The 13,298-nt window shown below is 49.5% G+C and overlaps 5 protein-coding genes across 5 annotated transcripts, besides 1 other annotated feature; 1 reads left to right on the forward strand and 4 right to left on the reverse strand.

Moving 5' to 3' along the window:
• Positions 1 to 13,298: part of a sequence feature (contig 1.110 1211..298245(1)) that runs on past both edges of the window.
• Positions 530 to 2,452, forward strand: ANIA_06658 (putative flavin containing polyamine oxidase; the record flags this gene model as incomplete). The annotated part of the gene is made up of 5 exons (XM_659170.2): positions 530 to 645; positions 703 to 733; positions 779 to 916; positions 952 to 1,276; positions 1,353 to 2,452. 5 exons carry the CDS (start codon positions 530 to 532, stop codon positions 2,351 to 2,353), a joined length of 1,611 nt encoding a protein of 536 aa, XP_664262.1. The 3' UTR covers positions 2,354 to 2,452.
• On the reverse strand, positions 5,469 to 6,466 carry ANIA_06659 (uncharacterized protein; the record flags this gene model as incomplete). The annotated part of the gene is made up of 4 exons (XM_659171.1): positions 5,469 to 5,988; positions 6,044 to 6,147; positions 6,217 to 6,372; positions 6,425 to 6,466. The coding sequence occupies 4 exons, from the start codon at positions 6,464 to 6,466 to the stop codon at positions 5,469 to 5,471; spliced, it is 822 nt and encodes a 273-aa protein (XP_664263.1).
• On the reverse strand, positions 8,237 to 8,731 carry ANIA_06660 (uncharacterized protein; the record flags this gene model as incomplete). Its single annotated transcript, XM_659172.1, has 1 exon — positions 8,237 to 8,731. The coding sequence occupies one exon, from the start codon at positions 8,729 to 8,731 to the stop codon at positions 8,237 to 8,239; it is 495 nt and encodes a 164-aa protein (XP_664264.1).
• ANIA_11524 (uncharacterized protein) lies at positions 10,060 to 10,632 on the reverse strand (the record flags this gene model as incomplete). Its single annotated transcript, XM_050613337.1, has 3 exons — positions 10,060 to 10,170; positions 10,308 to 10,330; positions 10,593 to 10,632. The coding sequence occupies 3 exons, from the start codon at positions 10,630 to 10,632 to the stop codon at positions 10,060 to 10,062; spliced, it is 174 nt and encodes a 57-aa protein (XP_050467137.1).
• Positions 11,761 to 13,094, reverse strand: ANIA_06661 (uncharacterized protein; the record flags this gene model as incomplete). Its single annotated transcript, XM_659173.1, has 5 exons — positions 11,761 to 11,778; positions 11,845 to 12,042; positions 12,326 to 12,597; positions 12,661 to 12,736; positions 12,999 to 13,094. The coding sequence occupies 5 exons, from the start codon at positions 13,092 to 13,094 to the stop codon at positions 11,761 to 11,763; spliced, it is 660 nt and encodes a 219-aa protein (XP_664265.1).

Genomic DNA, 13,298 nt, shown 5'->3' on the forward strand with positions numbered 1-13,298 from the left:
AGCCAACCGAGTCGAGCCTTCTTCTTTTGTCTTTGTCTGTTTCATCCTTCGCTCTGCTATCGTATGATCTTGGAGGCTTGTCCTTTATTGAGTATTCCCACATTTCCCATATCTCTAACTATTGCCGCGTCCAGTATCAGTCCAAAATGGGAGTGCAACGGGCAGCCGCTATTTTGTTGCTTTTTCTATTCAAATGCCGTTGTGTATAGATTCGGAATGTCCATGCGGCCACTGCATCACAAAGAATGCTCACCATTCGTGGCCCCGTCCAACTGTCTCTGCGCTGTGACGCCATCGACTGGACCTGCCTGATGTGCTCGACTAAACCTGCGATAGCTTCATTTCGATTGGAAGCAACGATCCTCCTTGCGGTTGCTTTCTGTCACAAAACATCCCGCCAAGTGATCACTGATCACACGCCACAAGGCAGCCTTATCTTGAGCATGCTGATCAGGAATCTGGACGACTCACTGATTGGGTATATTAAGAATGTCGCCTGCTGTTCATCTTCGGTTCAGTCAAGCCCTCCATGCATCTCGCAACGCTCGCTACTCTTGCTCCCCTTCTCTTTTCTACCTGCGCCGGCCATGTAACACAGTCGCGATTACATGACGCTAGTTGCACCAGGACCACCGTAGCCGTTCTGTAGGTTATCTCCCTGTGTATCCTAGATACGGTGCAGAGCTAATCGGGTGCGGGCAGAGGCGGCGGGATGGCCGGTGTTACTGCTGCGGTTCGTTATCCCCTTGTCATGAGCCGGCTCCGCTAATTCTCGCAGCAAGCTTTAGCAAATGCCTCGCTTCATGATTTTATCATTGTTGAGTATCGGGATACCCTTGGAGGTCGGGTCTGGCATACCGAATTCGGGCAGGGTCCGGATGGGCAACCGTGGGTGATCGAATACGGCGCCAACTGGGTAAGTCATCGTTGATGGCCGGATACGGAGAGCAGAATAGGAGAGCTGACAGAGAGCAGATCCAAGGATTGGGGTCAGAAAACGCCGCAAACCCGGTCTGGACTCTGGCCAAAAAGTACGGTCTCAAAAATACATACTCCGATTACGGTTCGATCCTGACGTACAATGAAACCGGATATACCGACTACAGCCATCTTCTCGATGAATACAGCGCGGCCTCAGAAAGGGCATCAGAGCGCGCCGGGAGTATTCTCAACGATAACATCCAGGACATGACTGCGCGGTCTGGCCTGGCGCTGGCAGGTTGGAGACCGCGCAGAGACGACATGGCAGCACAGGCTGTGGAATGGTGGAACTGGGGTATGAAAGAGCGGCGTCCGGCCGCTGGCTGACACTGAATCAGACTTTGCAAGTTGCAGCAGCTAACGCCCCATAGATTGGGAGGGCGCCTACACCCCCGAAACCAGCTCGTTTGTGTTTGGCGTCGCCTCGGAGAACTTGACCTTCAACCAGTTCGGTGACCAGAACAACCTCGTCCTTGACAGGCGAGGGTATAGCGCCATCATTCAGGGCGAAGCCAGCACCTTCCTCCACCACAACGACTCCCGCCTGCGCCTCAATACGCGAGTCGCCGACATCGAGTACGGCCCCGGGGGCGTCATCGTCCGCAATAGCGACGGCTCCTGCATCAGCGCCGCCAACGCAATCTGCACCTTCTCGCTCGGCGTGCTGCAGAATGACGCCGTCAACTTCACCCCGTCCCTCCCGGACTGGAAGCAGACCGCTATCGCCAAATTCAATATGGGCACCTACACCAAGATCTTCATGCAGTTCAACGAAACCTTCTGGCCCGACGACACCCAGTTCTTCCTCTATGCCGACCCAACAACTCGCGGGTACTACCCTGTCTTTCAGTCCCTTTCAACAGACGGGTTTCTGCCAGGCTCGAACATCATCTTCGTGACCGTAGTCCAGGACCAGGCGTACCGTGCAGAGCGCCAGTCGGATGAGCAAACAAAGCGAGAAGTCCTCGAGGTGCTCCAGAAGATGTTCCCCGACAAACATATCCCCGACCCCATCGCTTTCACATACCCGCGCTGGTCCACGGAGCCCTGGGCCTACGGGAGCTACTCAAACTGGCCCGCGGGCACGACCCTGGAGATGCACCAGAACCTGCGCGCGAACGTCGACCGGCTCTGGTTTGCAGGCGAGGCGATGAGCGCGCAGTATTTTGGGTTCCTGCATGGCGCTTGGTTCGAGGGCCGCGAGGCAGGTATGAATATTGCTGCATTGCTGCACGACGAGTGCGTGAGCATCTATGACATCGAAACATGCGGTGCAAGGAAGCACTATGATGTCCTGCATGGGACGACACCGGCTGCTGCGTATTCGGTGGTGAATGGGTGGACCGCGAATAGTACAACTATACAGGCCTAACTGGTGTCTAGGTATATTACAGCGTGATATATAATGAATAGTTGATATGTACACTGAATGTTAGTTAAATACTACTTCACAAAGTATAAGTTTTCTCTCCCTCCCTATCCTCTTTTGATACGTGGTTGCTCTTGGTACTTGATTTGAAAACTACAGATAGCTTAAGCGCTCCATCATTATTCAGGGATGTTGACCCACAACAAGCTTGGTTATCAGGCTGATGCTCTTATATTTCCATGCCGACAAAGGTAACCCGTAGAGTTCCCAGGATCCCGAACAGCTATAGCGGCTTCTATGCAGGGCGAGTTGTTTTACAAGAATAAGTAGATATTGTATCACGCTACATCAAAGGGATGGGGAACGGCCGACCTAGCATGCCGTCTGGCTAGCTACAAGCCATGCTAGACATGTATATCAAATAAACAGACTCTGGGCTGTGATAACCTTACATGATTATGGTTGATGGGGCGTCGTGGTTCCACGGTCCGTTGACGACGAAATAGACGAATAGTTGTTATTAGGGTTATTTATGAGCCAGAAAGAAGTATTACGAAAAATACCGAGAAAAGTTCTAGGAGATACAAAAAATCGACCAACGCAGGACTCGAACCTGCAACCTCCTGCGGCTTCCAGGTTTTCGTAAGAACCGGAAACAGATGCCCTACCATTGGGCCAGCTGGCCATTTGTTGACAGAAATTGAACTCTATTGGTACTATACCCTATAATTACAAAGTATAAAACATTCTCCTCCCGCACATTACTGTCGTTCCATTGGCATTACCGGAATCAGGACATTAAGCTACTGAGCTATCCTGGAATTACACTTTTCATCCCCTTGTATGATGAGTATGGTTTTCAAGAGTATGATACAGGTCTAATGTCATTGAAGGGTCGAGTCCAGGTGTTGGAGACTGATCAGGTTCTAAATACCAGTGAGCTTGGTAGCACGCCGGATCTCGGTGTAGGGTTACTTGAGACCTTGTTCGATTCTTTTCGGCTTTCTTGCCTATGCTGTTGGATTTGCTTCCAGATCATTAGTTTTATGGTGCCTGTTTTCAGGCTATAGCTATGGTGCTGGACACCGTGCAGCAGATAAATATTCAGTTGCCAAGCGACAAGTTCCCAAATCTGGAGCTCCGAGGTTTATAGGAAATACTAGACACCCAAGCCCCGTAAGATGATCTTTGCTGACATACCTTAGTGGTTCAGTCCTGTATGCAAGGGTAGCTAGGAGAGAGCATAGAAACTAACTCACGAAGATCACTGCGTCAGTAGCCCATTAGCTGTCAGATAGGAGTATGCAAGTCTGGCCAGGTGAGCCTACATACCCGAGCGTTAGCGTCTGCGTTGGGACAATGTCGTTATTGATGGTCTCTTTTATGCTCGCCGACCTATATCGGACTACTCAATATACTCTTTGCTCTGACAGTTGGTATGTCAATCTTTGTCCTGTCTCGATGTAGTTGGCATTCAGAAAAATAGGACTGACCAGCACGATTAATGACAGGTATTTTGTCTAAGGGTGCATGGATGCTGTAACTGTCATGGATATGTTTTGGTGGGGTGAAACACCTGTCTGCTAGGGAAAGTGGGTGGTTCAATATCCGAAACCCGTATATATATACTAACGCGCGAAATAATGCCGCAAAATTGACACCCATATATCCACCATATATCCAAGTCGTCAGGCTGTTTCCACTCACTGAGAACCTCCCCACAAGACACAGGACCTGTGTCACCTATGAGTTATGCAATAATCTCGGCTCCTCACATAGTCCATTGCCCTGCTTATATAAATAAGAGGTGTGGTAAAGACAACGTTGAAGACGGTTGTCCTGCTTGAGGCCGTTGCTATGAAGGGATATATCATCAGAACAAAACTGAATTTCAACAAGCAAGGCCGGCTGGCCCAATGGCAAGGCGTCTGACTACGAATCAGGAGATTGCAGGTTCGACCCCTGCGTCGGTCAATTTTTTTTGCGTTTTGTCATTTTAGCCGTGGGTTGTGCATGTGGAGCGTCTTGGCGTCGAGTGACCGTGTGGGTGTACACACATCGTACAGATGGAGGGCTCGACGAATACCTCAAAACATAGAACGTAAGTCTTGGGCAACCAAGGCTCCGTGAGTCTGGGTAGTAACCTCGAGCTACACGAATAGGAGCTTCCGCGGTTCATCAAATCATGTTCCTTGACTTGCATAGGGACTAGAAATATACAGCATGTGCGACGAGCGAGGGCAGGATATAGAACAGCATCGAAGGAGCAGTTTAGCTCCAGCGCCAATAGTGTTGAGGCGTATAAAAGATGTCAGAGAGGCTGCCTTGAATGGCACTGACCAGATTTCTGGCCGTATACACCGTGAACGTTCACCTGCTCATCCTGTTTCTGATCGAGCGAATGCCGAAGCTAAGCGTGACGGGCTTTTGCAGAGACTTCTAAGATGTGTCACGAAGATCCAAAGAAGCTTCGATTTCTTGTTTTCTTTCTTTACTTTCTTATACGAACACGTTCGCCCAATGACTGCAACCGAACCCCAACCCCCAAACAGATTGCGACCTCAACTCTTCTCGATAAGTGAAAGTAAAAGGGGTATATAGTACATAATCATTCACTCGTCAGCAGATATTGACTTTAGTAGCTGCATTTTTTCAAGAATCAATTTGGAAAATTGCAGCACGGTGGCTGTATCAAGAGGATGAGCTCGGCCACAGAGGATGAAGACAGGAGAAGGTTCTGCGCTGGATACCTACCAGGCCTACATTAGAATGACACAAGAACTGCTAGTTAGGTTGACATCAGTCGTGGGTTGGGCTGGGTATGTAGATACACAGGCTGGAAGACCTAACGGAGGTGATTCTACCCAAGTCCAGGCAAGTAAATAGTTCGTAATTCCCAGACCATGACCCTTAAGTACGGAATAAAAAGCACTATAACAATATTTAAGTAATCCAAGAGATTCAGGCGACTGAAGATGTCGAAAATCACGAACTCAACACCTATAATCATCATTGCATGCTACCAAAACCCCACGATCCATAATCCGTCCGTCCAATTAGCAAGGCTACGTCAGTCTAGTCACTTTAGTGCCATCAGATAGCAAGGTCAGACGCCCTCTCAAAGCCACTGCTTATTCCCATAATGCGACAGGAACGCCCCCGCATAGCCCCTATCCACATGCGCTCGTTCAATGACATCTAGTAGGAAACCCACCGACTCCGCCGGCGAGATCGGCCCCTTAAAAGCCGGCGCATACGTCGCAAACTGCTGGAACATCTTCCCGGCCGCGGCTAGCTGCTCGGGCGTCGCATCATCATAGTTACCCGTGTCGACCAAGCCCGGCGAGAGAGCGAGGAACAGAATCCCGTCCTTGCGGTACTGCGCGCTGAACTTTGCAACAGCAGCGTTCATGGCGGCCTTGCTGATACTGTAGGGGGCTGCAACGGCGATATTGTACTGCGTGATGAAGTCGAGGTCGGCCATGCCGGAGGTGATGGTGATGACCTTTTTGATGTCGCTCTTCTGGATCAGCGGGATGAGGAGGGAAAAGAGGTGGATATTGCCAAGGACGTTGGTTCTGATTGAAGAGAGAAAAACTTCGTCGAGCTTTGCAGGATCTCTGACGGCCCTGTGAAGGCTGTTAGGGAGGGATAGATTGGATACGATATGGAATGATTGATGGAATAGCTTACAGGTCACCGAGTCCATCATAAGCAGACCATGACGAGATCAATGCCGCATTCGCAATCAAGTAGTCAAGGCTGGGAGTAATCTTTCCGATGGCCTCTACTGCTCTCTAAGAAGCAAGAGAAGAGTCAGTACCCGGTAAGAAGCAATGTGTCTTGGACAGCCTGGATAGGCTAACCTTGATGGAATCATAGTCGGCGAGATCGCCCTCGACAATGCGAATATTTTCCCTCTTCAGGTCCTGGGAGACCTTGGCCTCTGTTGCAGGTTTGTTGCGTACAAGGCCGATGACGAGATTGGCCGGGTCTGCTGAGAGCTGGCGGAGGAACTCGAACTGAATTAGGGTTAGCATACAAACCGACAAGTCACGAATGGAGAAGATGTACGCCAATGCCGCGGGATACGCCGGTGATGAGGTAGGAGGGCATATTATACAGCCTTCTACTTGACACTAAGTAAATAGGGTACGTTAGCTGATGAGAATGGGGTTGATCGGTGATGGGATTGAGGCCAGGGAGTAGGATGGCTCTTTATATAGGGAAATCACAGCCCTGCTCGACACCTCTAATAATAGCTTCGTTTACAGAACCTTCGATATGGTACTATATCTTCCTTTCCTTTTTGAATTGTATGTTATGTTTGCAATGTAATCTAGTTGGAGACGGTGTTTGCACTTTGGCGGGCCTGGTGTAGATGATCGCTCCAATCACATACACGCGCAGCAAGCCACATTTGAATTTCTAAGCAATTGCACCATTCACGGACCTAGTCTCCATCCTCTCGCCCATTACAAAGCACGGTGCAAACATGCCCAGAAGGTAGAAACCCTGGCTCTCGCAGTCAAGCCCTCTTTCGACTACAGTCCATTATCCGTGGGGCGAAATCAGTCCTCTGACCTAACACGGATTGCCCGCCACTAGACATGCACACACATGTGTCTGTCCTTTGATATCAGCCTAGACGTCGCAGCAGATCGCCAATCAGCATCTAGCTGTCCTAGTGGCCTCTATTTCAGGCTCCTTCTAGTTCTTGGCAGGTCTCATGCCTCTGTCATAGCTCTGCAAGCCAGCAGATACGAAGCCCAGTCTCAACCGGGAGGATGCCTCTCCTTCGGCACGTTCGAGCAGACCCCATCCAGACGCGCTCTTTTTAAGCAGAAGGTATTTAGATTGTGGGCTGCGTTCCCTGGAGAGAGTGGTCCTTGGGCGCTGTGATTTTCAAATGTGACCTATGCCAGCTCTAGTTTAAACTAAACCTGTCGCAGTTCCCCTCTATTCTTGCACTTTGCCTATTTACATTGAATTGGAGCATTGCGTGATAATTGAATACAACCGTTTGAAGGACTAAACTACGGCCTCATTGGCAACGAGGCGTGCTGCGTGGCGCCGGAGGCCTACGAAAGAACGGGCTAATTCGCATGTAAACTTGCCAGTCAGCGTAATGCACAGCAGTAGAATGGCTACCACAATCTGGAACGCCAGTAGATGAGGATTAACAGCTAGACGAGGGCTGGAAATGGGGTGCGCGTAGACATACATCGCTTGCTACATTTCGGACGATTGTTGTTAGACTAGAAAGTTATTTAGGCCACCACGTAATGGAACGGGCTCTCTGTCCATCGAGACTTTAAATACTGAAGTAGGACTACGAGACACAGACATGGATTTGATTTCTAACATGGCAGTGGCGCAGAAGGTGGATTACCAAAGCCACCAGCTCGTGTAAGTGCGCTGCAAAGCCTGCAAGAGGAAGACTAGATACAGCTTAGGACTGCTAGACAAACTATAATAACCTACTAATGAGCCTCGTAAACCTAATCGGAACTGCCAGTGGACACAGGAAGCCGAAACAGCCCCTGGGTCCAGGTTACTGTAGCCTTAGGGCAAGCTTAGGCCCGGTACGGAAGGGAGCCCTAAGAGTACTAAGGACCTAAAAGGCCATGTTTTTAAATGCTTCATAGGTGCATAAAGATTGACCAACAACTTGTCCTTGGTATCTCATTCGTGTCCCAGATTAGAACTTGTACGGGGTTATCGCCGTGACCGCGGTACCTAGATCCTATCCACATTCAGGGCGCCAGATTCCGATCTCTACCAGAAGCAGTCCTTGCCTGTTTATGTTCCCCCAGTCTAGATACATATCCAACCACAAGCATTACCACACCACCCTTTTCCCATTTCAGACCAACCGCTAAGTGTCTAGAGGTCGTCCTTGGTCACATGCAGCGGCCCATTCCCATCATCGACAGGGCAGTGACCTGCATCATCACTGTCAAACTCCACGACACAGGATGCATCCGTTCCAATCGAGATCCCAATGAAAGTAGTCTCCTTCTGTCCAACACCAGTGCCCAGCACATTGCCGTTCTCATCGCGTACGTCACAGTTGGTCGGCGAGCCGCCAAAGTCACTCAAGCAGTGGAACTGCCGACCAGAGGCCCAGCAGTCGCCCTCGATTTGGAATGTGCGGCCGTCGCCCGTGTTGAAGCACGGGGACCTGTCCTTGGGGTACCCATCGTTGTAGATGGCCTCGCCGTTCTCACGAATGATGGCAAAGCTGTTGTAGTTGCCGGACTGGTCGCCAATGGCGGAGAAGGAGCCGGACGACCAGACCACCTTAAGGCGTTCGGCGGTGGTGGTTGTGGCCAGGAGGGCGAGGCTGAGGCCCAGGGCGAGGGTGCGGATGGAGGGCATTTTTTCTTTTTCGGTGTTCGGAATTGAGGAAGGTTGCGGATGGAATGGTGCAGTTTCAGAAGGGTGGTGAAGAGGGTCTTTATATCCCTCTCGAAGATCTTCACTCAGTACATACATGCATACCCCCTTCCCGCAGAAAGTAACAAATCCTGGTCCCTCGGCTACTGCCAGACTCCTACCTAAGGGTGGAGAAGACTAAAGTGCAGATGAACCCCGATGGCTTGTACCGTGTCGGTCCTGTAGTTAGACTTCGTACCCCCGTACCCTGTCTATGGAGGTTCACCATCCGTGCTATACATATTAGACAGTCCTTATTTGCAGTAGATCTAGAGTCTACACGCCTTACTCCAATGCGTGGAAGTACACTATCTCTTCGGTTTAAAAGCGAGTATACCTAGCCCTCTGGCGTCAAGTATCTGATGAGTGCTCTTGACTCCAACTTCCACAGCTGCTCATCGTCATGAGCGCAAGGAAGAGAGAGAGAGAGGAATTAGGGCCCGCAGGCAAACATGGCAGGTAGAGCGAAGGATTTCTTGAAAGTGTGCTTCGGGAACCACATCTCAGACACAGGGACAGTCCATCCCGCCTGGCTTGGCCCCTAAATTCCGGGAAGATATGCGAGGTTGAGCTGCTTTTCAAGTTCCAGGCTGGTTAGGGTCTGGACAGCCCTTGAAGTGGATCTCGGGGTCTTCCCTTGGATCCACTGCAAAGGGTCAATCTGCACATAGCCTGGCTCCTCTGGCCGTAACCTGCCTATCAGGGCTCGCTCGGCAGAAGATTCGCTTTTGAGATGCTCTTGTCACCGTATTTGGCCCCAAACTATTGGACTTGGCGAATGTCTCTTATGAGGCTGATCTTAGCCTGGAATTGGAATTCTGCACGGCCTTACAATGGAGTAGTAGTACGAACTATGCAGAAGTTCTCGTTCTGTCTAGATACTGTCAATGCGGGACAAGCCAGGTACGCCTGCCCTGTACAATTTGAGACCTAGCCCAGCTCTAAGAATGATGTCTGCTCCAATACTTTAGAAACGGTATGCGCAGTATGAAGTCGTTTTGTTGGTTCCTCCAGCTACTCTTAAACAGGAAGGTGGCATAAAAAGGATTTTTGGCGTTAGCTCGGCCCCCAACTCCATCTGGTAGATCAAGTGCACCCCACACGGGTTGTCGTCCCTGTCTGAACTCTGCACTAGATACCAGACGGCCCAAGACTGCCAGCATTGTCGATCTCGCCTTCTTCGTTTCGGCCCCCAACGTCGGCCGTACTGACTTAGTAAACGGCTGCTTCTAAGGCAGGCGGGCTAATGCAAGCCTGAGAAGAAGATGTGGTCAGGTTCCAAGGTCATGGTTGCCCAGGTGGCTGGCGTCAGGCGGGGTCAGTCGTGCCATGCTTCTGTCCTTGACTTGGTATTCACATGCAGGATTCTCCTCCGCGAAATCCTACAATTTACGGTAGAATAGGGTAATTGCATCGGGTGTGTTTGGTTCTGGGGGCAGCAGGAGTGAAATATGAGGAGTACGGATTTAAGGATGTTATAGAGATGGACTCCTTCAGTCTACAAGCCTCGCAGGCTTACGAGAGTGACCGTTTCAGTACTCCCTAGATATCGTTTTAGGAGCGCTATACTAAACTACAGAACCATTCGCACGGCCACAACCCAGACTCTAGCTGCGCCACCCAACGGTCGTCCATAGTACGAACGTGGCTCGTGTCTTGTAAGATCCCAGTCGTGACCAGAGGTCGACGTGGGAAAAACGGGCATTATCGCAAGCACTACATAGAGGATATTCTCTCCTGTGCGTCATGAAGAGACCGAGCCTGATCCGATTCCCTTCCAAGGGGCAGGTAAGTACCTACTTACCCCCTGAGATGTCACTGCTGCTGCTGAGGATCAAAGACATGTTGGATGGTACGGAGGCGGAGAGGGAGGGTGGACGACGGGCCGTCATAGTGATTTGTCTTCTTTCTAGGCTCTCGGGCAGTGTCCCTATACTAAGTGTGATTTGACAGGTGGCATAAATAGATATGACTAGCCATACTAAGACACTCGTCTGGCGCTTACAGGTGGTGTGCCTTCAGGGAGAGGCCTTTCTCATCCTGCTCTTTGCCCTAGATGGATTGCAGATATCTATGTGGCCGCTCGTTGTCTCCCTCAGCGTGGCACTTTGCTAAAATTTGCCGGACTAGCTGATCGAAAACAGAGTCCAGCTCTTCAAATTGTCTGTTTCGAAAAGAAAAAAAAGTACAACAGCTGGGATTCGCATGTGGCCACCTTCCATACTACTAACCAGCCGGCGTGTGGCTGTAACGCGGACAGAAGTCGGGTGGCTGCTGCCCGGGTGAGCTTAGATTACGGTTGCGCACTGGGTGAGATAGGGGTTGTGCAGAATAGACAGGGTGCGATTCTCACCTTGACTTAACTGCCTCCCCTTCCTTGGGGACCTACCATCTCATATAGTTCTAAGCCCCAGTACCTGCTCACTTACAGTAATCGATCAGAGATTGACTAACTAAGCCATTACTTCATACATTGGGGCCTAAATAGCCACAAGAATGTTGCTGTCTAGAGGAGGTTGTTACAAACTAAGGGAGTATGGTACTGTAGCTAATCTCTATATACCGTGACAAGCTAGGTTTCTAGATATCTTAAAGCATACAACAAAGGCAGCTATTTACTAGATCCATGATACAGTACAACTGACATCTTGCCAGATTTAGTATTTCTAGAGAATCTCACAATCTCAGTAGATCCTCCTGCAGCTTTAGTAGTAGCATTGTTTTGTTACATGGCTGTTTAACAATCACTCTTCTTTACAAGCTTGACAAGTCTGATGTGATATTATAGCCAGTCAAGCAGCCATGGTGTTGAACAAAATAGAATATAGAGATAGAAGCAGAATGGGTAGAGTTATCAGATATTTATAATATTGATAGAAGGGGATTGGGAGATCAGAGACTTGTGGTATTTGGCTTATATTTTACGGCTCCAATAGCTTCAAGTTCTGGCTTTATTGAAAGATCCTGCATAGCTAGAACTCTACATCAGGCTATATTAAGTATAAGAACCTTGGAATTGAGTTGAATTACTTTGTTAGTGCCCTTATAGTTCTTACCCTACAGTGACTAGTGGAGTAACTCGACAACACCCTCATGTCCATGCTTTGCAGCCGACAATAAGGGATTTCCACTAGACACAGAGTCTCTAGACTCCACATCCACCTCTCTAGTCCAAGAAGCAGTTGAACAACTGCCTCAAGGAAACCTATGATAAAGGAATTCGACCAGATGCGAAGTCTTCGAACTCCAATCCACTTTTTAAGTCACTAAAAGCAGCTTAACAGCTCTCTCACTCCCCTGTGCTGCAGCCAATGATAGAGGAGTTCCGTCGACGTCTTGTTCGATTGCTGATTCCCAAGCTTATTTCCAGAAATGAGACCTCTGCCTACTCTATTTCGTCACTTAAACACCCCTTTACATCCACGACTTTATAAGTCCCTCATTAGCCGCCTCGTACAGTTTCACCTCCACATTATCTTCTCTAACTACTGTATTCGGCTGCACGAATTTTCACCTCGGTTTCGGGTTGGGACATACAATTTGTCTCCACTCCTCGTATATGCCGTCGACCACATATAGACGTTCATAATACTCCTTGCAGGTAGAAACGTCAGCTGTGCAGCGCCAGATGTGAAGGCGGCAGAGATAGTCCGCTAGCGCTGGCTTTCCATGGGACTGAAATTTGGTGCGGTCAACGTGTACGGTGAGGGTGCAGGTCGAGGGTTCATGAGTGGCATGGACAATGCCGGAGCCGCTTTGCAGGAGATGTTTGAGGATAGAGAAGTGAGCCTTGATGAGTAGTAGGAATTCTGTTTCGAGGAGCAAAGGGGAAAGATCAAGTCTTTATTACCTGATGATGTACCTTGCCTCACGTCTTGCTTTGAAAGTTGTAGTGTTTGAGGGCTTGCAGGCCATCGACGCCGATATTGAGATACGTGGTGTAGAGGACTAAATCGTTCACAGCAGAGTCAGAATATATTAGAGGGCTTCGACAACAGTAAACGTAGGTAGGCCTTACGGCCGTGGACAGTGATTTCACTTTCATCAGTGTATCCTAAATTCCTAGAACTTCCTTGTTGTCCATGAGGTATTCTTCAACTAGGATGCACGGCACTCCTCTACCGTCCCCGCCACAGGCATGATAGGTTGATGATGAAGTCGAAGATCTCAGGACTCTCCGGCGAAACTTGCCGCATTATAATCCTACTACCATGCCACGCGGCTCGCGGGAAAAATCTGGCTTGATCCCGAGCTGATTGATTGGAGTGTCGGGGGACGGGTAGTAAGTGCTTTCAATGAGGGCCATGATGTTTAGATAGAAGAGTGTGAGGTGGCGGCTCGCTTACAGTGGCGGCTCGCTTACGGGATACGTTATATGGGCTGGTTCTTAACCCCCAATAATGAATTATTATCGCTATTTCAATTACAAAAGTTGCTTACAATGTGTTTTCGGCCCGTAGTCCAAAATCTACGCTTCTTCGAAGGAGCTGCTGCTGGAAGAGGACTTTAT

Source organism: Aspergillus nidulans, chromosome I (assembly GCF_000011425.1).
Source record: "Aspergillus nidulans FGSC A4 chromosome I".
Classification (NCBI taxonomy): domain Eukaryota; kingdom Fungi; phylum Ascomycota; class Eurotiomycetes; order Eurotiales; family Aspergillaceae; genus Aspergillus; species Aspergillus nidulans.